The 26,281-nt window shown below is 38.3% G+C and overlaps 1 protein-coding gene across 7 annotated transcripts in view; it reads left to right on the forward strand.

Annotated features, from left to right (window-relative positions):
• Window positions 1–26,281, forward strand: part of PHLDB2 (pleckstrin homology like domain family B member 2) — a 65,816-nt gene that overhangs the window by 35,200 nt on the left and 4,335 nt on the right. For 3 of the 7 annotated variants that reach the window (XM_088156886.1, XM_088156868.1, XM_088156875.1), the window contains exons 7-18: window positions 1,624–1,752; window positions 5,245–5,400; window positions 6,124–6,234; window positions 6,939–7,028; window positions 10,221–10,364; window positions 11,161–11,334; window positions 11,985–12,125; window positions 12,737–12,836; window positions 20,151–20,358; window positions 22,118–22,208; window positions 22,634–22,780; window positions 25,193–25,412. In XM_088156886.1, the coding sequence (XP_088013012.1) occupies window positions 1,624–1,752; window positions 5,245–5,400; window positions 6,124–6,234; window positions 6,939–7,028; window positions 10,221–10,364; window positions 11,161–11,334; window positions 11,985–12,125; window positions 12,737–12,836; window positions 20,151–20,358; window positions 22,118–22,208; window positions 22,634–22,780; window positions 25,193–25,412 (1,711 nt within the window). The remainder of the gene's footprint in view (window positions 1–1,623; window positions 1,753–5,244; window positions 5,401–6,123; window positions 6,235–6,938; window positions 7,029–10,220; window positions 10,365–11,160; window positions 11,335–11,984; window positions 12,126–12,736; window positions 12,837–20,150; window positions 20,359–22,117; window positions 22,209–22,633; window positions 22,781–25,192; window positions 25,413–26,281) is intronic. The other 4 variants (XM_088156908.1, XM_088156897.1, XM_088156925.1 and 1 more) reach the window with 4 other exon arrangements.

Consider the following 26,281-nt stretch of genomic DNA (forward strand, 5'->3'; position numbering starts at 1 on the left):
GGTTGCTCATTTTCACAAGCTTAATAAAATGTATTTGTGTTCAGCATATTGTTCATCTGATTGTATGAGCTGAGAAGCTGCACGTGCAAATGAACATAATGGAGCTGGGACTCTGGTTGACATTGGACTCGAATAAAAATTCTTCCTGTTGTTTTTAGATAGTGGGAAAACTGAATCCCAACGCCTGATCCCACTCAGATTTAGAGATAAAATAATAAAGAAAGCAGGCAGCTAATACATGTTCATTGCTATTCCTCTGCCATGCATAAGAGTTTGAGAAACTTGTGAGGCACAGCAAAGAGGAAGTTTTCCCACAGTTTGAAATGGCATGTACTGTATGCTGAAAGACATTCCTTCTCTGTGGCAAAGGGGATGCAATGTCCAATCATACAGCACCTGCTGCACCACACATTTGATCTCAAAATTAAATAATAGCTGGGATTGGAAAGAGTGGGAATGAGTAGATGCTGTGACAGAATTCAGCTGTTCTTGGAGTAATCAGAATACTGCTAATTTTTGAGTATTAAGGAGAGCTAGAGACCATCTGGAAGGAAATGCATTACCACAGAACAAGAAGTAGGAAAGGAGAGCTATACAGGTGTGATACTAGAATATAGCAGAGAGCCTGGCTTCAGGGACTTACTGGATTATTTATGCCTGGCATATCAGGCAAATTTTTTTTTCCCAGTTATTAATTGCTGAATTGTAGAAAATGCATCTGCCATGTCGGCCAGTGTAGAAAGACATTGGAAAAACGCTCTGTGCTCTGATTTATTGGTTCCCAAACTTTGGTCCACAGATAAATAACAGTCTAGAGGCAAGCTTTAAATGATGTACAGCCAGTCTTTGGAGCAGTGTTGCACAGGAAATCATGTAGTATTTGATTACAAAGATTAAAAGGCCAAAGGCTTTGGGGGGGTGAGAAGAAGGAGTGTGCTGAGTACTGTTGCTTGAGTGGAACAAAAGGAAAGCTGAACTAGTTAAGAAGATCAGGGGAACTGTCCCCAGTGATCCCCACAAACAGGTTACAGTTCCTATATCATCCTGAAGCAAATTTGCTGGATCACTTGATGTTTCTGCTGCAACAGGATTGCCTGCCCCAGAGTTATTTCTTTATAATGCTCTGTCTCATTCTGGCTTTTCACTGCTTGCTAAATGTACTTACCTGTACAGAGCCACACAGGCTTGAAATTCATTCTCTTGGGAAGGTCCATTTCTCCCTCACTGCCAAACTGCAGTCATTTTCCATCCACTTTGCTTTCTAAAAGCCACTCTTTCTCTCTCAGCTTCATTAGTTACCTCACTAACATGGCTACAGTTCCCTTATTTTTATTTTTTTTTTACATTAGGTGAGACAAGTGTTTGGGTGGGTGGCTTTAGCAGCATCATCCAGGTACAGATCCAAAGCTGAGTGATGAGGGAGAGAATTAATCGCCCCACTAAAATGATGAATATTTTGTTTTGATCCTTTTGCATCCCACCATTGCATTTCAACTAACGAGGTTTCTGTCTCTGACCTGTGTGCTTCAACTGTTCAGGAAGGTTTTGCCACACGCTGTCATAATCACTAACAACTGCTTCGGTTTGAAGGTAATTGTCTTTATTTTCTGGTTCATGCTTCAGGAAAAATTAAAACTTGATGCTGAGAGGGAAAAACTAGAGAGGCTTCAGGAGCTTTACTCCGAGCAGAAGACGCAGCTTGATAATTGCCCTGAGTCCATGAGGGAACAGTTACAGCAGCAGCTGAAGAGGGTCAGTAGCAAGTTTCAAGATTGCACTAATTTTTTTTTTTATTTTATTGACTTTTTTTTTTTTGGTAGTTAAGTGTAACATTTTCTTTTTTAAGTATTCAGTGTCTGAACATATTTGCAACTTAGAATTGTAATAGCCATGAGGGTTATGGATTTGGGGTTTTTTTTTATGGAATGCTTGTAATAGATAACGTGCATGATGGCAAACGAGTAATGTGCAAATGTGTGGATTAGAAATCATTTGGTGTTGAATATTTCTAAAGCTTTGGGTCACTCACTCACTGTAATTAGCCATTTAGGCCTGCTGGGTGATGTAGAATCTGTTGTGATGTTTAGATGGATGGTGGAACATCATTCTTTACCTGTGTGAGCAAAGACAGGAATTGACCATCTTGGTGAAACCATGGATAACTTCTTTTTTTCAATATATAACTTAGCTGTTAGCCTGAACTGTACTTGGAAAAATTAATTTTGAAGATTTTACCACTCACTAAAACGGCTTTATTTTGTTTTATATTTTCAACAGTGTCACGCTGGTATATACAAACTTTTCATAAAGTCTAACTGCAGCTTGATTTTAGTTTGTATTATTTGTAAGCAAAAAAACTGCAATATTTTCAGTGAAAGAAGCCTTAGTTTCTGTGGAAAAATCTTAGTATTCATTAGCCTTAAGTGGGTTACACAGCACATATAGTTAGCTTTAGTGGGTGGGGAAAATAATTTTAAAAGCATCGGTATGGGAAGCTCAAGAGGCCGTCTAAAAGTTAAATCTTTTTTTTCTGTCTTGTGTGTTCATATCAGGAATAAAGGCTGTAATAGCAGTAAGAAAAAAAGGCTTTTCTGCTTTATGGGAAATACTCTTTAGATGCTGTTTTATTTGCAGAATTGTTTTTTGTTTTTTCAAAGAGCAAAAAATTTAAAAGCCCAGCTTTGGAAACAACAATGTTAAATTCTCAGTTGCTAGAGAAGAAGTGTGCTGGTTTTTAGACACTTAAAGATTTTCATATGTTACCTTAAAAAAATGGGGGACTATTATGTAAGGTCTCATACATATTAAAAGGAAAGGAAGCTCTTTCTCTGCAGTCACATGCTTGAATGTATTAATTCATGAGATGCTGCAGTCTTGTTGCTCTGGGATGGTAGTAGATCTCTTTACATTATGGACCACAAAGAGGCTTCTAGAAATATGTTTGGTTAAATGTATTGTTTAATATTTTAAAATTTTTTTTTTTTGTTCCTTGAAAGTTGCCTTAATAATGATTCTGGATTTGAAAGTGGGACAAAACTTGAAACGTGGGGGTGTAGTTAAGTGTCCAGTCAGTTGTATTGCATATTATTCCAGGCCAGTTGTAGTGGGAGTTTGCTGTGGCTGCTTTATCAGTGAATTAGTGCCCAGTAGATCTCAAACTGATCTCAAGTGTGAGAGCAGTCATGAAATGATTGTAAGCATTGTACCCAAAATATAGAGAATATCTTCCCCAAAAATAACTGTGGCTCCCAACAAAAGAAAGGCATGGACCTGTGGGGGTGAGTTCAGAGGAGGCCACAAAGATGAGCATAGGGCTGGAGCACTGCTCCTGTGAGGAATGGCTGAGAGAGCTGGGAAAGAGAAGGCTCCAGGGAGCCCTTACAGCACCTTCCACTACCTAGAGGGGCCTTCTAGGAAATTGGAGAGGCACCTTTTAAAAGAGCAGGTAGTGATAACCCAAGGGGTAATGGCTTTAAACTGAAAGAGGGGAGGTTCATATTAGATGTTAGGAAGAAATTTTTTACTCAGAGGTCAGTAAGGCACCAGAACAGGTGGCCCAGAAATCCTGTAGACTCCTCATCCCTGAAAGTGTTAAAGGCTAGGTTGGATAGGACTTTGAGCAACTTGGTCTAGTGTAAGGTTCCCTGCCCATGGCAGGGCTTTGGAATGAGCTGATCTTTAAGGTCCCCTCCAACCCAAACCATCCTGTGAAATACCCGAGTCTGCAACAAGATTTGTTGTGCTACTTTACTGGCAATGAGGAAGGCATGAAGGAGACAAATTGCCTGGTGGTTCTCTGGTGACTTGTTATTTGTGCCCAGTAGCAGCAGGCTGCAGGATGGGTCTGGAGTTTGGGTTGGGGTGGGCAGCTGGCAAATTCTTGCTTCCCTGTGTCTGAAATGCATATACACTCTCCCTGTTAGGCAGGAAGTGTATTTTAAATACCCCAGTTGGCTTTTTCATTATTAGTTGCCTTCTCTGTGAAGTCTGTTCTGCTGTCTCAGTAGCAATTGTTGCTGTGTACAATAGGCTGAATTTACTGACTTTCATGGCCCAAGGGAAGCCCCTTTGGATTTTTGGGGATGCTGAAGATATCTGACCAGTCTGTACTGTAGGGTAACTGCTTTCCCGTAAATTTTAGCCCACACCTTTGCTTTTCATCTCTTCACTACCTCCGGCAAGTGAAAAGCACGTCTTAGGAGAGTAAGGGTAAGATGCTAGTATTCCATGTAGGAGCTTGGATTCTTCAGTTTCTGCATCCTGTGTCTTTCTCTGGTACACTGAAACCTGGTTTTGAATTCATTTTATAGAGACCTACCTTAGTAGTGGCATATCTTGGCCACTAACCTTTGCCTTAGGTTGAAATAAGAAAAGGAACAATTTTGCATTCCTTCCAGGATGTAGGTTTTCTTGTGTAGCAAGTCATGTGCAATGTGCTTATTTTAGACAGCCTTACTGTTTACTAATGCTTCAATTATTAAACGCACCCTTTTCTTCAGGATTCTGAAACTTGTAAGCAGGAATTCATATTATGAATGCACAGATGTTGCAGGAGGAAGATTAACATTGATTTCTTGTGCTGAAAAGCACTATGAGTTTTATCTCAGCATCCCTAAGCGGAAGGCACGTGTGTTCTTATTTCTTGGCTTATTTCTGCAGCATTCAACTTCTTCATTTTCTGACAAAACATGGTATCATTTCAGGGGAATGCCTAAAAGTGGGCTGATACTTTTTCTGAAGTACTGTACCTACTGGCTAGGGTGGAAGACTAGAGCCCTTAATTGCACAGAGAGCAACTTTCAGCAGTTAATTCTATGTGCAGTTCTCCTGGGTACTGGTGTGATACTTTGTCCATTTTGGTTGGAAAGCAAATGCCCTTTGAGTTTGGCATGTGACAGCCTCACCAGGTGGGTTCAGGCTTTGGTGGTGTCCCAGCCAGCTTGGGAGGCTCAGCTTGCTCTGAGTGCTGCAGAGCAGCTGCACTGTGCAGGTGCCTCTTAGCAAGGGGCACAGCAGGAGTGATGGAGAAAGCAACATCACAATAATAATTAGCCCTGTTTGCTCTCTCATTATGCAAGTGGGTCATTAAAAGTATTGAGATCCTGGTGAAACATGTTGTAGGAAATACGTAAATATAATTTGAGGTCCATTTTTGTGTTTGTTTGTAAGAACCTCTACTGTGGTATCACTGAAAGCATGATAATGGTTTTTTTTTAATATTACCTTTTTCTTTTTTTCCTTAAGGATGCTGATATTTTGGACATAGAAAGCAAACACTTTGAAGATTTAGAATTTCAGCAGCTTGAACATGAAAGCAGGTTAGATGAAGAGAAAGAAAATCTGACACAACAGCTCCTGCATGAAGTAGCTGAATATCAGCGCAGCATTGTCAGCAGAAAGGTGAGAGCACCAACACTCGATTAAGTTGTTCTCTGTTGCTGAGCATAAAGGCAAGGAAATGGAATCTACAACCTGCTCGTCTGCAAGAAATAATGCAAAATGTTCCTCTTTGAGAGAGTTTTTGAAGCAGAGCAAAGACATGGCCCAGTGACATCCTACACAGATCAAATAATGCACTTATCCAAGAAGAAAGTAATTAATAAATCCTTAAACCCTTTAATTTGCTCCAAAAATGTACCAAAGATATTTTTTTATCCTCTTTAAGAAAGGAGATTTGTACTCTCTGGACAAAACTACAGTTATTTTAGGCTTGTTCTTGATTTTGCTGTTTTGTTAAAATAATAGTAGAACACCAAATTAAGAAAACACTGTAGTTTAAAAAATTAGTTACAAAGGTCCTTTCACAATCAATTAAGTGCCTTTTTTTTTTCAGAAATCAAAAGTTGGATCCCTAAACCAGTTCTGTTCAGTATATGGATGCTTGTCACTACATTATCAAAGAATATATGCAATTATTCTTTTGTCTCTTGAATAAGTTTTCTTTTTACTGTCTAATTCTTATTTAATTATCTCCTTCAGAGCAGTGAGCTGTCTTATAAAAACTTATTTTCCTGCTGCTTAGTCATGCATATGAATAAGTGAACTTTCATGAATAGGATTTTTGCTGCAGGTTGTCTTGAGATTTGAAAATAAATCATGTAAATTGTGATTTTCTTATATTAGGAAAAGATTTCTGCTCTCAAAAAACAAGCCAATCATATTGTCCAACAAGCACAAAGAGAACAAGATCATTTTGTAAAAGAGAAAAACAACTTAATAATGATGCTGCAAAGGGTAAGTATTTTTTGTCTTTCAAACATTTTTAGCATGCAATAAATAGAGCATTTCGTAGAATAAATGAATGTAGAGCACAAGAAGACCATCAGTTGTGCGGAAGATAGCAAGTTGGTGATAATGTGGCAGACATTCACCTTTAAAGAAAAAGGAAAATCTTTTGCAGTCAATCAGCAGATATTCTTAAGAGAAAACACCACTGGTGTTTGATAATCAAGAGTGGTTTTAGAGGTGCCCTCTTTCCCCAGAAGCACCCACCCATGTGCTGAAGCTGGAGGCCTGTGCTCCCTGTGTGCCTGCTGGGACTGGGCAGAGAGTTCTCAGATTTTTGGCTTGTGACAGCCCCTGAGAGTCCATGAGATGAGCTACTTCACATCAGCTAACATCTGGTTAATGAGAAACTGGCATGAGCCCTTCACGTCTGTTTTATGTTCTGCTTTTAATCATGAGAGAAACCATGTTCAGCTCACTAAACAGAATCATCATTTTCAAAACGCTGGAGGAGCATTTACTTGGTTTGGCTGTGGTTGTTAAATAAAGTCTTTCATTTGTTTTTTGTTGTAAAAGGATAAAGCTGAAAGCTCTGCTGTGCAGTTTCACTCTTCTATCTCAATGTGTTTCTTCACATAGTTGAGGAAATGGCTAACATTTATTTTTCACTACATGGCTCTTGGTATTTAATATAAAATGTCTGGTTTTAACAGGAAAAAGAAAATCTCTGTAATCTGGAAAAGAAATATTCCACACTTTCCGGAGGAAAGGGATTTCCTGTCAGTCCCAATAGTCTGAAAGAGGTAAAGAGTTCCTCTGCTTTTGATATTACCATAACTAACTTTTAATAACACTTCATACAAAAGCACTTCAGTATGTAGTATTTAGTGAACTCTTAGTTATCAAATCTTTGCAAAGTAATTTCATACCATTTTTTAAACTTACTAATAGAAGTCTTAATTCATTAGTGAGCAAAAATAGCTTCTCTTGACGTTCTTCCAAATGCAACTGGTATCGCTTTAATCTCTTGCTGTGGAGAGATGATTGTTTTTATGTTTGTGGAATGTGTGTGTATGTTTAATTTTCTCAAAATAGACAATTAAACCTCATTGAAGTGAAGAAGAATGAGATCTGGGATTAGCTGTTCAAGTGAAAATACAGTTCGGTCTTATTTTTGCACTGTGGATTTTATCATTGCCTCCTCTCCCTATTCTAAGACTTTTTGCTAAAGCATGACAAATGTACATTTTGTTCTTTTTGAAAAGCATTGATTTGAAAACTTTGAGCTATTGTGGTTCTAAGATACATATTGAGCTATTTATTTCACTTTTTTGAACAGTTAGAGGAAGCAGAAAATTTAGCATTTAAAATACACTGACAAGCATCTATAGCTGCTTGATTAATTTCTGCTTAACAGTTCAGACTGGACTTGCTGGATCTGCTTGTATTGAAGCCCTGAACAAGGTCTCCCACATCTAATGATGTAGGTGTCACTCTGGCAAGTTGGGCTCTCAAAGTCTAAAGCAACCACATATCCTTTCAGCACCAGAGAACTGGGGTCTTGCTTATCTGTCTCCAAATTCCCAGTGTGCAGTTTCACATGCCAGTGGGATTGAGCACCCTCCCTTGCTTGGACTTTCAGTGTCCTAGGTTGTGTTCTGACCTGGACATCTGACCTCCCCCCAGGACATCTGGCAAGTCTAAGCTTCATTTTTTTTCCTTTTGAGATGGATCTACCCATTCTCTCACTAGAGAGTGGGTGCCATCTGGTTGGTTTTTTCACATACACTTCATGGCTTGTTTACTCACATGCTTCAAAAATGCAACTACATTAAGTGAGGCTACACTCTTTTTAACAAAATGGATTATTCAGTGATGTCATTCTGATCACTGCAGTGAAATCAGTCAGGACTTACTCCAAGGCAAATAAGAGAAGGAACAGCAAGGGTTATCTGTTTCATCCTCAATGTTTCCATAGGCTCTGTCCTACAAAAGAAATACCTTTGTCAGATGTCATATTTGTCTTGGTCCAGTTTAATTCTTCTCTGACTGTCCTCGTGCCTTTAAAAATCAGGCACCAAAGTCAGGCTTGGAGAGACTGCTGGCACAGCAGTTCATTTCACCATGGGGTTGCTCATGCCTCAGTCGAGTCTGTGGTCCAGTGTTTGCCAGCCCTCTTCACCAAAGCACACATTTGTAACCCTCTGCCATCCATTGTGAGCTGACTCACAGCCTGCACAGCAAGAGAGTAACACTGCCTCACGTAAAGAAGCAGGATGCTCATCCCAGTACTTAAAGAAGCAAGGAAAATCAATGCTGTTTAAAAGTTCAGCATTGAAAAAATTACTTGGATGACTTATCTGACTTGAAACCATTTATTTAATTAAATGTAACAGGGGTCTGAGCGAGTGTACAGCACAGTCATTTGTTCCTCACTTATTTTTTTATCCCCCTTCTAAATCCTCACTGGCATTGTGAGTCAGAACTGAATGTTGTTCATATAAAGGTGAAAGTGTTTATATCTTTAATATTAATGCAATATTGCGTTACAGAATTGCTGAGTTTTGGTTACTGATAAACTGCCACTACAAGATGGTTACGCAAGTTTTATGTTAATTCATACTGGATTCTATTTTACTGTACAGTTGTCACATGTTTTGAGAGATAAACTTTAGTATCTTAGCCAGTTTCCTCAATTAATGGGTTATCAAATAATATGAGAGTTAAGATCTGCCTCCCATTTGTAGAGTGCTTTGTTCACTGTATGATACATAATTTTCCAGAATTGTCTTCTCTGCTTGAAATAATTGATATCATACATTGAAAATTATGCTAATAGATAGTAATGTTGGCATTTCTTTTCAAGTTGTCTTCTATGATCATTGGTAAATTTAGGCATTTCTAAAAGGAAGAAATACTATAGCAGTCTGTGGCTTCTCTTATGGAATTGCTGAAGTATACACACTGGTATGTCACTATGTTGGTGCAGTAATAGAAACACAGCCCTTGCCACACACTGTCAGTGTGAAAGCAGCTTTACATCTTGATTTCAAAATAAACATATTTCTAGATCATCTTTATGACATTGCTTCAGCAGTGATTTATTCTTCCTTTTGCATAGCCTTGTTTTTCTATGGATAAGAAATTAGGACATTTGATTTTGTGCAGCCTAGTATCCTATGCACAGTGGATTAGAATCCATATTTTACTTTTTAAAAAACATTTGTGCAGTTAACACCGAAATACATGCAATAACTACATTTTGCCATCATATCTTCAATCTGCTTGCTTAAATCTTCTCAGCAGGCGGAAGCACACTGATGTTCCTGCCGTCCCTCAGTCCATCACTTTCTGTATGGCTGCTTAATTAAAAATAAAAAAAAAAAGAAGCAAATTGTAATGGCTGCAGGGCTAACACTAACAGCATCTTACCTGGTTCTTCTGGTAATGTATAAAAGTTAGAAGTGTCTTCCAGACAATGCAAAAGGAAGATGTGTTAGTGTAATTTTTGGGAATGGCCTGTCCTTATAGATGTTCTTCCCAGTTCTATTAGTCATTTAATTTACTCAAATTAGCCTAATTTGAGCCTAATTAGGCAAGAAACAAATCAGGTTACTTAATCGGAGACAAAAAAAAATTAAGATTTCAGAATAAGATTTATTCTTCCTTTTCGCCCAGCTGCTTTCCTGAGAAAGAGCTACATAATTTCTAAAGGGTATTTGCATTTTAGTAAAATCTTTTGGACACTTAATGTACAAATGCATTTTGATTACACAAATGCTTTTGGAATCAAATTAAGGACAATTTTCAGAATCCAAGTATTTAACATTTGAAAATCTTGATGCTAATTTTATTTTATGTATGATTAAGTAGTTCAATGATAACAAATATTTGGCTGAATCACTCTAAACTAACTTTCATTGTACTGGATACATTAATACTCTTGCATGTCTTTTGGCTTTTGCTCCTTTTAACTTCTGAATTCCTCCTTTTAGGGCTATATCAGTGTAAGTGAAATTAGTGAGCTGTATGGCAATTCCACGAATATATCCCCTTCCACTCAGACCCCCTCAGATGTTGAAGCAGTTGCCACTGAGCCTTCCACGGCTGTGCTGACGAGCCAGCCACAAAACAAAGAGGTTTGTTTGAGAGACATTTCCCTTTGTTTGCATTGTTCTTTCATGGCTGCATTTTTTATTTTCTTTATTTTTTATATTTTGGTAATTCAACATGTAACAAACTGACCCTAAAGCAAACTGCCCTCTGCCAGTTACCAAGTCAGGTAACAGGTTAATAGTAAAGCTGAAGGACTGCTCCAGCTGTAAAGTGTCTTTGAGGTAGATGGGACTCTGAAGGCCAAAAACCATGAATTCTTAAGACCCAAGCAGCACTAAGTGACAGATTTTGCCTGCCAAACACTATAATGTAATACACCTTTGGGAAACCATCTGTGGACAAGCCTATGACAACTTGATTAGTGGTGTTCAGGTGTTCATTTTGTGTCTTTTGTAACTTCTTATTCTTCCCCCCCTGTAACGTGGTAGAAGTATATCTTGAATTGTTATGGGAGATGAATAGCTTCTACCTATCTTAGCTATTCCATGGAGTCTGTCCAGTCTGTTTTCTAGCTTACTTTCTTTTCTTCATTCTTTGTGAAATTTTTGAATAAGTCCCCTTTTAAAGGAACAGAATAACCTTATAATTGTAAAGCCACGTACTTTTGCACTGCAGTAAGGCAGAAGCTGGTTTAGAATTTGGCATTTGTGTGCTGCTTCTGGTAGCTCAGTATGCCTTGAGAGTTGCAATAGAGTACACCTCCTTTCCTGCTAAACGCTCCAACAAACACAGTGCTAAAACTGCAGCTTTTATGTGCCGTATCTTTTGAGAAATTCCAAAAAGAAAACTCTGTGTGTAATTTCTCTTTTTTCTATAAAGCTAAGATCACCTCTCTGTTCTGGATTTGTGTTTCCTCACTCTCTTTCTCCTCGCTCTATTGCTCAACTTCCATCAGTCCATTGGCCTGAGGTCATGGCTACTCATGTAGATCCTATTCCTTTATCTGATACACCTCCACCTCTGCCAGCTAAGAAACACCGCAGGCAACAACAGGTAACAGATTCAAAGCTGATAACTTGGGATTATTTCGTTTTGTTTGCTTTTGTGATGGTGGCCACAAAGCTGATTTATGTGTGAGGATTTTAGAGTGGTAGGCTGTAAGTTGATTGTGCTTACAGAGTGTTGCACTTAAAGGTATTGTTCATTTAAAAATCAACATGATGCATTATAGAATGTTTCTGAACAAAAATTCACCTTATAATGCAGAGGCAAATATTAATATTCAGGAGCCATTGTAACTGTCAGAGGACTTGCAGCAATAATGCATGTGTGAAATCCTAAATTAATTTTTCATATGCATTTGAACAATGCCTTTCAAAAGCTGTATTGCTTTTAAGCCACCAATTCATTAGAATAACTTCTAAGGAAAAGTTTTTCTTTGTAATTGGGTTCCACTTGTATGCTAGACTTAAATATTTAACACAAAAGAAAAGGTACAGGGAGACGTGCATAAAATGTGCATATGACTTTAACGCATTTATTTAATCAGTATGACTTTAATGTGATGGAGAGCATTGTGAAGCAGGAGGCGCTCTGTATGTTAGATTTTGCTCTTTCCAGACTATCAGTATTTTCCATATAGAGTATAACTGAGCGAGTGCATCACTTCATTTTGTCGAAACTGTAACAAATTCCCCGTGAAGCATTTCAGAAGCCTGGAGGAGCGCAAGAAGCAGCACAGGGAGTGCTCGTACCTGAGCGATACCTTGCCCCGCAAGAAAACCGCGCCGGCCGTGTCTCCCCACTTCAGCAGTGCCACGCTGGGACGCAGCATTGCAAACAAAGTACGTGCCTGCTGCTAGCTACTGTTTCATTTCTGTTCTTTTATTTCCTCCGGCCTCTGCAGGAAATCCTCTGTTGGGTTAGAGGGAAGGCTGGGTAGTGCCCTAAGCATTATGTAACTCCCCCCAAATTCACGCGTGAAGTTGACTTTTTGAAATTACTTTGGGTTTATTAACAAATGGGAATGTATATGCAACCTGCTGTACTTCCAGCCATTCTTCTGACCTCTGGAAATGCAGTGCTGTTGTACATTAATCATAAATATGTGATTTCTGTCTCAAGGGTTGTATTTTTTGGGCTGCTTTAAATTGATTCTAGAGACACAACTTGTTGCTTTCTTTCCTACTGGAGGCCTCCAAATGGTAAAGATAAAGTTATATATAAAGTGAAAATACTCTTTATTTGTGACGTGGTGAATCAACAAACAGCAGGAAGGTGGAGGTACTACTTTGAAACATTTTGGCCTAATAGAGACTGTACATAATTGAAATATCAATGGCTGATTGACATGACATGACATTAATATCCATGGCAAAGCATATTATTTTGCCATTGCTGATAAAAAAAGGTCTTGAAATCAGTTTTAAGCAAGTATTTACAAAATTTCCTGCAGGGACATTTACCATTAGGACAGAGCAACAGCTGTGGCAGCGTTCTTCCTCACTGCCTGGCAACCATGACCAAAGAGTCAGAGTCGAGAAGGATGCACAAAGGTAAGACCTTTTCATTGTTTCATTTCTGTTTAAAATCAGTGTTCAGTTTTTCAGAAATAAGCCTAAAACTGGTGTTGCTATAATCAACAGGTCTGCAAAATAAAAGTTTACTTCTTGGTGACAAAAGCAAGCTCTAGGTGTAACTGATTTTTTTGATACTGGCAAAATAAGAGGTTAATATTATGATGTAGGTGCATGTGTAATTTTTAAGTACATGGTCACCAAATATAATTCAGTAAACAAGAAAAGTATATTGAAAATACATATTGTGTTAACTGGGTAATTTCTGTGAGTGATTTTGAAGCAATATATTACATGTTCTTCCTTTTTTTCCTTCCCTTTTTTTTATGTTGGGATCTTAAAAATTGTTTTTCACAGGCACATGTTTTTGCCTGGATAAACTCCACAGAGAGACATAACTTTGAGAAGCTGTGACTGTGGTATTATAAGTGGTCTTAAATATTTAGGCTACAAAATAGGAAGGAAGAGAGCTGTTCTGTTGTTGATAGATGGCTGTGTTTTTTAATAGGGACACAGCAATTCTGGATGCAAAAGCAAGCTACACCTCTGAAACATGATCTTGTAGGCTATGGAGTTCTGTGTCTGTTGTTTGCTGATTTGAGTCGATACATGCATTTTCTGCTTTAATGAGATGTATTATTCATCGGTGTCCCATCTTCAAAAGGAGGCACTCCTCAGTGCCATCTGTCCGTTTATTTTCTTTCCAGCATCTGCATCACCATTATTGATACCAGTGCAAGAGGTGCTTGTGTAGAACTGCACTAGCTGAGCCTGAGCTGAGCTAGATCCATGCTGCTGTTACAGGACTTGCCAGAGCTCTTAAAGGTCAAAGCGATGACTGAGGTCAGTCATACACACCGAGATGACTCAGGGATGGAACAAGCAAGCTGAAAAAGGATCATGACTTACTACAGCCCCTTTATAGAGCTGATCCACTTGGGATTTGTTGGTTTTGAGCTTTAGTTATGCAGCAGGCCTTACACAAACCTGCTGTGTTGTGGCTAACTTACCTTTACGTATTTCAGGTACAATACTAAAGGAGCTTCATGCTCATCTTGGAAAGTGTCTTCGATGTAATGTGTGTGCAAAGGTGGAATAGCTGGCAATTATGTTCAGACTCATCATTGTGATGATTTCAGTCTGAAAATCAATAGGGATGTTTTGGCTAAACTGCGACAAGAGATCAAGTATTTAAAATTGGAAATAATTCTGTTAAATGGTTGCAAGGAGTGTTAGTGTATGACCTAAAACACAATTTTAAAGTGTTACCAAACCTAACACAGGCAACGGTTTTAAAAATAAATCACTTTTATTGTTCAATTTTTGTCATTGTGCAATTAAGACAATCTAAAAGTAGGGTCAAATTTCTTAAGAGTGAGAAAGAGAGAAACCTCACGAATCAAAATCGAATTATGGTCTGACAAAGAAGAGAGGCAGGGGAGAAGGAGAGAGACGTATTCATTGGGCCAGTTGGCATAGCACTTTTCATATGCTCTTGAGGAATCATGTGCTGTACTGCTTGTCATACTAGTTGGCTGTTATTTTTTGAAAGATCCAGCAATTTGAATGGGAATAAAAAATTATGAAGAGAGCCTTAAGGGATGAATTTGTACTGGGAAAGAGGACAGTTCTACATGTCCTTTTCTAAAACATCAGCTTTGCCATAGGGAAACAGTGCTGCTCACAGGTGCTTTATTTGAACTGTCACAGGATTTTCAAAGTGTTAACAGGAAGATTTAGGAACACAAGGATCATTTGTGGCCTCTCTTAGTAGTTTATTCCCTTTCTGTTCAACCTCAAGCTCCTTGTGGCCTCTCTTAGTAGTTACTAAAGGGTTTATTCCCGTCCTGTTCAAGCTCAAGCTCCTACAATTTATTGCTGTGGGAGGAACTTGAAGAGTGTAACTGCTTTTGCACTGAAGTGCCACGTTTCTAGGTTGGGGAAAGTTCCTTTGTCTGGGTAACACATCACAAAAGTGTTTGCAGGGCTCTTTCTGCACTGCAGTGCAGAACTCAGCAAGCACAGGAATATCCAAGTCAGGTGGCTGGAGTCAGATCCCAGAGTATTTCTATCCAGCTATACAGGAGGGCCAGAGAAACAGCCTTCAGACACCTTTCATTCAGCCTTACAGGTAAAGCCTTAATAGAAGTCCCTTCGTGCTTTGAGCAGGGAAGGGACTGAGTTAAACTTGGTGGGATTTCTGGTTTCCCTTCACACTTCACACCCATACTCAGCACATGGAAGGAGAATAAACTTTCTCCAAAGTCAAAAGTAAAGAAAGTTAATTTCTGTGGAATAGTGAGATTTGGGTAATGTTCTGAACAGGATGTACTGCTTCAATGCACCATACAAGGCCACTGAAATGGAATATCATTGTCCATTAAAATTATGAAATCTTACTTGTCTTGCACTAAAATAAACAGGACTTGAGTCTGACTAACAACGATTAATTTAATCAGACATTTTTAAATACATCTTTGAAAACCAAGCCAGATGTCATGTCGGTGGACATCCTTGGAGATGTTTTTTTATTCCATCACTCAGTGCTAAATGTTTATATTACAGTAAATACAGTTTGTTTATTTATTGTAAAAGCATTCTCGAGGTAGGTCAGGTTTGCCTTTTCTGAATAAGTGAGTATTTTTCAGAAGATTTACTGACAAATCAGTGGAACTCCGTAAATGTATAGAGACTGATTATAGAGATAAATATGAGCTCTCTAATCTTTTCCTGCTCCAAAAGTTTCACCTAGAAAAGGTGATAAATAGATGAAAAGTGTTCTCTATGTGTCATAGGTAGTGAGTCAGTGCTTGCTTTCCTTGTGTTCCTTTCCCCACTTGACAGGTTTTTCACTGTCAGTTTTCTGAGGCCAGGGTGATCTATTGGAAACGACATGGGAGTCTTGGCTTCCTGATTCCTTGGGCATAGAGCTGCACCCAGTGCACTGGAGCTGGCTTCAGTGCAGAGCCAGGGTCTCACGTGATAAATGCCACTTCATCCACTCAGTCTGGAGCCCTGGCTATCAAGCAGTGACCCACACACTGCTATCCAAAGAGGATGGTGTGCTCCAGATGTGGTGTCAGTAGCTTCTTGTGCTCCTTAGGGCTCGACTTAGACAGCATTGAGCAAAGTTCTAGACCAGATGTTCTGGTGGGTGCATGTGGATCTGAAAGCAACTATATCCAAGGCTGGCTGGAGGCAGTAGCAGCTAAGCTGGCTTAAAGATACTGTCTGAGTGTTATCACTAAGCTAGTCATGGTCTGAAAGGAGTTTTCTCTAATATGCTTTCTTCAGTTTTTCTTATTTCATTCTAAGGAGGTAACTGTAAAAGTCTGAGCTGAAAAAATAAGGAAAAAGTTAAAAGTTAAATCAGGAAATTGAGAACAGCCTCTTCGGTCCGAACATGGATTTAATGGATTTTTCTTTATGCAGGAACAAGCAATATCTATGAATAAATTTCAGGCTGGATACAGTAATAAAGATTTTCATGGGTTTTTAAGTACTAAATAGTCTCTATTCCAGGATTACCAAACCGTGTTCAGTCAGTCATATGAGTTCAAGAATTGTTATTGAAAGAAACAGTCACTGTCAGTAACCATAGCCTGAGTTAAGGGCAACTTAAACATTTTAGAGGACACGTATTTGTTATAGATTATTAGTGGAAAAAGGTATTTCTTAGCAGCCATTCATGAGGTATTTTTGAAAGACTGTATTTATAAATTCACCTCCCATGGCCATGCCTTTTTGTAACCAAACCACATGCAAAGACAGGATGAAGAAGCCGCTATTTGTCACAGCCTCGAGACCTCCTCACCCTGTGCTTAGGTGGATGCTTGGGGCTCCCAGGAAGTGCTGGGTGCCAGAAGCTTGCACAAGGACAGGCAGGAGCAAGGAGGGAGGGTTGGCTAAGGCAGTCCCACTGACTGCAGGATGGACTCCAGAAGGGAAGAAGGAATGGTTAGCTGGGAATAAAGGTGTAAGACCAAACACAGCACTAGAAACAAAGCTGTTGGGACAGAGAACTTAGGTAGCAGCAAAATGATTATTTGTGTCCTTTCCAAGCTCTGTATAAAAAAACAGCATACTGCAAGCAAGGGATATTTGTACAAACAATCGAGAAACTTTTCAAAGCATTCTGCCTTTTTTGTTTGTTTTTCACTCTTGTCAAACTCAGGAAAAAACAGAAAAGGTATGAAAATATCTCCTTCCCTGGCTGTATTTCTCATGTGATGTTTTTGCAAAAGTACCAGTTGCATCAGCACTGTCAAGTAGTTCCTAGACTCTTGAAAAAGTTTGAAATAATTGTTAAATAATGACAGCATTTCAAAATTTTTTTTCCTGCTGTCAAATAACCTGTCACAACAAAACTTCTGACTTAAGCTAATATCTGCAGAGCTGTGGCTTTGCACATACCTAATTTTTTGCTTCTTTCTCATAGCCACACAAGTAGAGCAGAAAATTTAGAAATCTTTGCAGCTCTGTGGGTGACAATGACAAGGTAGACAGACTTGGGCTTCCTACTTTGGCATGTTTCCACACAGCAAATCTATCTTGACATGTTAATGTCAGTCTTTTAAAAAGGGGGAAAAAAGAGAAAAAAGAAAGAATAGGAATAAAAGAAAAAGAAAAGAGAAATGTAATGGGATCATTTTCATAAAATACTAGTGGGTTTTTTACATACTTGACAGTGCCACTTTTAATAACAGCTTTCACCTTTAGTTCTACTCTCATCATAATTTTGTGGTGGTATACTTGGATTTTGTGATTCTGCAGCAACTCCTTTGGAATATTTTTCTTTGATGACATGGCTTTATGGACTTTTGCAATATTTTTCTGAACAGTATGGCTGTTAACATGGTTAAGTTTACGGGTTTGCTGCAGAGCAGTGGAGCTCTGTAGTTCAAACCAACGCAACAACAAATATTTTAGCTCTTGTATCAGGTTAGACTTAACTGATACAAATCTTGGCTTGTGGGAAATTTTAGTTAAGTGCTGGATCTTACAAGGAGTCTAATATTTTTAAGTGCATGTTGTGTGAATAGGTACCTGAGCAGTTAAAAATTCCTTGAACAACAGATTGTGCCTGCCCAGTGTGTAGGTGTGGCTGTAACAGAGGCGAGTTGGTTGTGAAGCCTCGTGGTGTTGGTATGCAGCTGATCCTGAGCTTTGAGCTGCCTGCTGCTTACAGCATGAAGATAAAAGGAGAACTCTGAATTATGCTTTGTTTCTGTGAATGCATCTCATTTTGCAGCCTAACAAATGTTGATTTCTTCGAGTGATTAGTTATATTTGCATGATTGCATAAATTTGACTGGTAAATGTTTTCCTCAAAAATGGGTTCTTTATTTTAAGGGGTAGAGTGTTTGTAGCACTACTACGCTGCTCTATGCCTTTTAGATGGGTTTATTTTTCAGTGAAATATGAAATATGGAATTAAGGTTTCTGAGTAGGCAAGGATTTGTAGAGGGCTCAAAAGAAAAACATGCATTTGAATAAAGTGCTTTCAGTAATTAATTTTCTTCTCTCTTTCCCTAATGAATCATTGATAACCATTTTACAGGAGCAATTAGTCATTCCAAAGGTTCGAGTATGAAAGGTAATTGCTTATCTGCAATAACAGAAGCATTCGCCAAAATAAGGGGGAAAAAGCAAACCACACATGTGAATCAGTAACACCTGTGTTGTGTGATGCTATTACTTATGACTGCAGAGGTGTATTTGTGTCCCTTTTGTCTCTTTTACTAATCAATGTGATTGAATTTTTGATTGAAATGTGGTGTTCTTTTAAATGGCAAGTGAGTCCTCTTAGTTCCTTAGAAACCAGCTTTAACTGTCTCCAAGAAAGCTTTGTATGGTAGAGAGGGAGGTGAGGAAAAAACTACCTTGGAAATGCTTGTAGGGCACAGTTTCTTTAATGACATGCTTTAATTATTCAGCTGAAGACACATCTTTCAGATAACTGCAGTTGTTGCTCTCTGAATCGGGATTCTCCCAGCTCTGGCATGGCAAAAAATACCAGAGAGTAACCTTGTATGCACAGATAAGGAATGAGAATAAGGCAGAAAAGTACTGCACTTTAAGCATGCTTTCTTAACATCAGTGTCTTGATGGCATCTAGTAAAAATTTTTATCTGGACCTTGCTGCATTTGTACATTTGTCCGCATTTTTCCCATGTCTGTTTATCTTAAACATGTAGAATGTCAGTAGCTGCCTTCCTGTAAGAATATGAGGTTTTCATGTAGTCTATCAGTCTTTCCTAATCTCCAGCTCTGCCAGCAGCTCAGAATTTGGGTCAGAAATGTGCAGAGAATATTATAAACCTATCAGAACTATGAGAAAGTCTCACTTCTTGCACTCGTTGAAGGAAAAGATGAGCAGTGCAGTTGCATTTGTAATCACATAGATGGAACAACCTTAAAAGGGCACTGTGAAATACTTCAGCAGTTAAAATGACAGCTCTTCCTCATCAGGCAAGCTCAACAAGTCAACTAAGTCTGCATTACTTTCAAAGAGCAACGTAGACATGAGATAAAAATAATTGTGAAGAGACATTTTCAAAGGACACATTGCCAAGCAATGTTTTCAAGAAGGATGATTTTTCAGAAGTGTGTTTGTGGAAAAGTAACAGAAGAACCTTTGCATTAACCTTGTTTTTCTTCAGAATCATTGGGCTATAAGATTCTGCTTCAGTCTTGTAGGGTGAACTGCAATTTCAAAACTCCAGTAAAGTACCTCTATACTAGTAACTAAGATTTTATAACAAGCAGCCTGTATTATTTCAGCTGAAACTAAGAGTCCAATTGCAGTTACCAGAAAGCAAAGTTTCCCAAATAGACCAAAAAAAAAAAAAATCCATATTCACTGAAGTAAACCAGACAAGTACTTAAGAATATTGAATATCAGGATGTTTCTCTTTTTTCTCTAATTTAGTCAGTGTCATTTCTTCTACATTTCTGAATTTAACTGCATTACTTTCCAGATTAGGCCAAATTTTCATTTTAAAATGTAAATTTCATTTTTTCAAATTAGATTTTCATAATACACATACAAGAACATCTATTGAAAAGTCAGCTATGCTAATGTGCATATATTTGAATCCATCATAGATAAAACAGGTATTTAAAGCTTTTATTTCAGTGTGATTAACTTGTAAAATTAACCGCAGTGTTGTAGTATCTTGGTCACAGTGCAGTAAAGACTGAGGTGATGTTCAAAATGCTTGTGCTGCTAACAAGTTATGCTCCTGTCACATAATTTTGGTGTGAAATCAGTGTTTCCTCTGTGCTTTATAGGGTATAACCATCAGCGCATCTGTGAAAACCAAAGGCAGAAGTCTCCAGAATTCTACAGCAGAACAGCATCAGAATCCAATGTGTATTTGAACAGTTTCCATTACCCAGATCGTAGTTACAAGGACCATGCCTTTGACACATTAAGCTTAGACAGTTCTGACAGTATGGAGACAAGCATATCAGCATGCTCACCAGATAACATTTCCAGGTAAATCTTCTTTCTTTCTGCTCCTCCAATGGTCATAATGAAAAAAGAGAATATGTACATGTTGACACTGTGATAGTGTGGATGCTGCTGAGTGGTTAAGAAAATGTAAGATCATTAGACAGGCATCATATTTGTCTAGCTCCTCATAATCAGGTTTAACTACATCTTACCTGTTCATTGAAAGATGGAAAATAAAAATATGGAAAAGTTAAGTGACAGTGCTGAAGTTTACAGAGCAATCAGTGCTTCCTCACGTGATCACTGCAGGGAAGGAATTTCCTCTGATAGGAAATTTCTCAAGGACATGTGCCATTGATGACGTACACTTGTTCTACAAGTCCAGCATGTTTAAGAGCTAGATGCTTAAGCTGAAACACTGAGGCTTCCTCCAAATGTCTCTTTGCCCTTTCCTCTCCCTTTTCTGGATCAGTAAAAATGAAGATATGACACTGAAAGGCTTGCTTTTCTCCTCTTCAGAGGCTGTCAGTTCAGACACCATTTGTCAGATGAAAGGAATTTCCATGATGTGTTAAAAGTCCAGACGAGTCTCAAAATTGTGTGCAAACAATTTTCTCCCGACAGTCTGTTTTTTATTCCTGACATTATGGTAATGCTTTCATTCCTGCTCACAGTCCTGACCCAGCAGTTTCACAAGCATAAATAGAGGCTGATCATTAAGTACAACTTTGTCACAGCACTATGAATACCTTGTGAACACCAGGACAGCTTTTTTTGGCTAGCACATAGTGTTTTACTTAGCATCTGTTTCCTGTGGCAGGGAAGCCCTCTGATTTCCCCTTCTAGTCATTATCACTTCAGTGTTAAGAGTTTCAGAAAATACCAGTGGCAGTCATTCTGCTGGCTGGTTTGCTTGGGATTTTTTGCATTGGTTGGTGTTGGCTTTGGTTTTTTTAAAGGAGAAACATAAGGACTTGGCTTTTGAGGATGTCTGTTTTAAATGGATAGCCAGTGTGCCATGATAATAGCTAAAGTGCAAGTGATACAAAACCTTTCTCTGTCTCTGACTTCCTGCTCTGACCCTTTGGAAGGAGGATGGTGTTTGTCTGAGCTTACCATCCTGTAAGTCCAGTCTCCAGCCCAGGACTGGGAAGCCCCAACAGCTGTTGAATTTCACTGGTACTGTTTGCTCTTCTGCTTCCTTCTGACTCTCGCAGCCAATGCCAAAAGGGAAACAAAAAAAAAGCAATACAAAGAAACAAATAGCCCAAATCAATACAAAAGCCAGAAAAGGACCCTTTACAACAGATGTTTCTGTTTCTCACAAGGCAGACTTTGGTGAAAGAAGAAAAGAGTGTGAGCTGATTTTGTTGATAAAATCTGGAAGATGGGTGGTTAATTTTTCTTGACAAAATTTCCCTTAAGCAAAATTAATTCAGACTGTTTTAGATGGTGTTTGAGAATATTTTCTAGCCATATCAGACTTTAGAGGAAAACAATTTATGATACTTTGTTCTGACCAATTAAAAATGTATAATATATTTTACCATGTTTAAGGCAAGATAAATACTTTTTTTGTAGAAATGCATAAAATTTGTGGGTACTCAAAGTACAGAAGAAACAGAACCGTTGTAGTCATTCATCAGCTCACCACACGTGAGCTTCTTTTTTTTGTTAGTGGCTACTGCAGTGAATTGGATCTGAACACTGTCAACTCCATGCTTAAATTATGTTGGGCTGCAAATTATTTTTTTTAATACCAGCTATTACTTTAAATAAGAAATAATGGGGTTTTTTGCAGTGCTAGCACTTCAAACGTTGCAAGAATAGAGGAGATGGAGAGACTTCTCAAACAAGCACATGCTGAAAAGACTCGGCTGCTTGAGACCAGAGTAAGTGTAATTTTAAGTAACTAAGAGTAGGCATGTCAGTTTGGATAATATTCTTCTAATGCAACATAGAAACCTACTCAGCTTATACCTAATAGACACCTAAAAAATACCTCTTCCCCCTTGGCTTCACCTCACGCTACAAGCTTGAGCCCATGTGCAATATCTGCTACCTCAAAGGATAAGTTGATGGCAGAATCCCCAGAAACTTGGTCAGCATTGGTTTGACACCTGCTGGGGAAGCTGCTGAAGAAGAACTTTCATTTCTATTTCATTATCTATTTCTTATTCCAAATTTCAGTCCATTGTTCTGGATATAATTTCTGCTTACTTAAGGGACAAAAAGATATTTAGCCCTAGCTTAGAAATGACATTGCCAATTATAGTTTTGCATATAATTGAAGTTCTATGTGTGCTATGGTATTTAGGAACGGGAGATGGAAGCTAAGAAACGAGCTCTGGAAGAAGAAAAACGACGCAGAGAGCAACTGGAGAAAAGACTGGAAGAAGAAACGAGCCAGAGGCAAAAATTAATTGAAAAAGAAGTCAAAATACGTGAGAAACAAAGAGCACAGGTCAGATATGGGAATGTGAAATGGTTTTGAAGTGCAGGACTTCCCCTTCATATACAGAAAAGGACTAAGTGTATTTCTGCCAATGCCAACAGAACTGCCTTCAGCTGAACAGATGGATTTAGTATTTCTGAGGTGCAGTTGTTTTACTAAAAGTATGTTTGGGCTCTTGGAGCCAAGTATTCATTTCAAGTTAGATAATAGCATAGATATCTATTTAGCATTTTATATATAAAGTATCAATATTAGTCCTATAAAGTTTGTTACTGAATATAGGCAGAGCAGAATTTTTGGCCAGAACAACAGAAATGTGTGGATTTCTTAATTTTATAAACCATTGGTGTGGAGTTGGTGGGGTTTTTGTTTTGTTTTGCTTTTTCTTTCAATACAGAAAATACCTTGAAATGTGAATTTATACTTCCAAACATTTGACCAAAAAGAAAAAAAAAAAATAAGGAAGTTTTTTCAGCTTCACATCTACAGTAGAGAGTAAATATTATTTTTTTCTAAAGTTAATGGGACTGTACAACATGAGAAACATTACTTAATTGAAAAAGTGTTACCTCGAACATATTTTTGCTTCTTCTTTGGGCTTAGAGGTACCTTGAGTTTTCTTTAGGCTTAGGGTCTTACCTATTTGTTTATTCCTCCAAAACCAATAATATCTATAAAGTACAGCAAAGAGACTAGACAGTCATTACTGGTATGCCAGAGCAAGACAATGTCTCCATCTTAATCGATGTATTTGAGTGCAGAAGATTGGAATGTCTTTCTGGTTTCATCTGTGCTACCTTTGCTGATGTTTAACCAGCTGTTTCTAGTTCAATATATTCATTCATTTGTTTTTATCTAAAATATAATCGACAATGTTAAATTTTACTTGCTTGCCTTCTTTTTTTCTAAGAAATTTTGTTGACAACTCAAGTGTGGTGTAAACAACAATGCAATGCTGGTATCTTTATCCCAAATTAGAGCATGCATGTGTCATAATAGAATGTCCTGTCAATTACTGCTAATTGTCAGACTTGGCAGAGAGAAGACTGAATTGGCAGGAAGACAAAAAAACATACGTCAAAAATCAGTTAAAAATTACTGATTTTTTTTTTCTTTTTTCTTTCCTTTGTACAGAGAAACCAATTTCTTTTTCCCCAGCATGTTTTGATGTTTAGAAATGTAAACAAGAGGAAGGAACTCCACCTTTGCACTTGCCAGACCTGGTGCCAGTTCGTATCATACAGGACTGCAGAATTTTAGAAGGGTGCTAAGAGTTCTTGTGAGCAACACAGCTCCTATTGCACCAAGAGGCTCTTAAGAATGCAGTGAGGGAAAGTCCCTTTGATTTGAGACTCACAGTGGGATTTAAAAGGCTAACTTGAGGAATGGAGCAGGGGCAGATTAGTTTCTCCACGTCACCGACTTATCTGGAGTCCAGGGGGAGAGAGAGACAGGGAGATGCTCCTTTCACAGATCCTTGAAAGCATCTAAAATCAGTTTCTGTTCCAAAGTAGCCTCTCTGCCTCAGCTGCAGCAGGAGCCTTCTCTGGGGGAACTGCTTCTGTGTTTAAAATGAGGGGGTGGTCATAGTGCATAGATCCTCCAGGCACAGAAAACAAGAATATTCCCTCAGTTGGCAGAGGTTCCAAATGACTATCTCCTCCTGCTTGTTCTCCCAGCTGACACTATCCAGGCTTGCTGCAGTGTTGAACTGCAGTCAAGAAGGAGGGACTGTCTCCTGCACTGCTTTGCTGTCCTTGCAGAGGGATGCAGCTCTCCATACCATACTGTGAACTAGTTATCACAGTTCATTTATTCAGCCGAAAATAATTCTGTTTGTTCACCACAATCCCTGTGAAACTAACTGGCAATTACAGTTCATTCCCATTATTAATGTTACCTGCATTTGCATGTTCTTATTATTTATATATTATACTCTGCATGAAAATACCTGTAGCAGTAGAATTAAAATTAAAGAGTGACGTGTGCAGTGAGTATTTGATCCAGAAGGGTTTACTTCACATCCTACTTATGAAGTTCTTGGACTTCATCTAAGGCAGCAACACACCCTTACATTTAATTGTCTTAGAATTAAAAAAAAAAAAGTTTTCTAGAATTTAAAAAATTGTCTAAGACAACTTTTCTGTGCTGTGGCCTCTGTTTTACTAGCTTATCAGCTGTTGATTTCAAGAAAGTTCTATGCTCTATCTGGCTTTTACAAAGTTATCCAATACTGTAAAGTTGGAAGTTTAAAGAATTTTTCTTTTCAAGAAAATTAGAGCTGCAGTAAAACCTCTTTATTTTTCTTACATTTATTCTTAGACTTTATGAGCAGTTTTCAGTTATGTCCTCGCAACAGAAGGAGCAGGAGATGATAAGGCTTCTCTTAAAAACAATATTATTTTCTTTTCTTTCCTGTAGGCCCGTCCCTTGACTCGCTATTTGCCCGTTAGAAAGGAAGACTTTGACCTACGCAGTCACATTGAGACAGCTGGGCACAACATAGAGACCTGCTACCACATTTCTCTCACTGAGAAGACCTGCCGAGGCTTTCTCATTAAAATGGGAGGAAAAATTAAAACGTGGAAAAAACGGTGGTTTGTTTTTGACAGAAACAAGAGAACTTTTACTTATTATGCAGGTAGGTTGCAGGATTGCTGCTAGGGTATATCTGTTCTTCTATTTTCTTATCAAACTCAGCTGAGTTTTGAACAAGTAGGGAGTCCAGATAAAACTTAGATTTCCATTTCATCCATTCACTTAGAGGTCATGTGAACCCTTCCCTATAGCGTTTGATCCTCATGCCAGGTAAGGCGGAATTGAGCGTACAAAACAAAACCAAGGAGGAGATGCAGATGGGCAAGAGAAAAAATGGAAGATGATCAGTACACAGAATAATGGTTCCACATATTTTAAGTACTTCCCCCAGTGACTGAATGATTTCTTGTACCCTTCATACAATAATATAATTTATTATACTAATGATGAAAATTGAAGTGAACACTTCCACAGTCCTGTGCTTAATGTGAAGAAAAGGTTTTCAGGATATTAAACGTACAGGGGTAGACTTAGTGAGTTTGCCTTGTTTTGAAAGTGCAAGGAATTTCAGATGAAGAATACGCAGTACTCCAAAGGTGTTTGTGTACACGAAGTTGTGTTACCAATATCTGGAGCCATTATAAGCATTACATTACTCCATTACCTTAGGGTAAACCCAGAAATGAGGGATTTAAGAACATAATTATTTCTCCAAATGCTGTGCAAATATACACGTGGTTTGACTTTGAAATTTCAGTTCAGAGGAAGCCACAAAAATAACATTGTGCTCTGAATATTGTGCAGAGAGGCCAGAAAGAGGCATATGCAGGACGGTCATTGCTAAGATGCAGAAGAAAACACCGAGTACAAAAACCACCCAAACAGTTTCATTTACTTTACTGACATAACTGCTTTCCAGCAACTCATAAGGAAATTAAAATTGAATTAATTACATTCATTCATCACATACCC

The sequence above is a fragment of the Sturnus vulgaris genome, chromosome 2 (genome assembly GCF_052056855.1).
Source record: "Sturnus vulgaris isolate bStuVul1 chromosome 2, bStuVul1.hap1, whole genome shotgun sequence".
NCBI classification, from domain to species: domain Eukaryota; kingdom Metazoa; phylum Chordata; class Aves; order Passeriformes; family Sturnidae; genus Sturnus; species Sturnus vulgaris.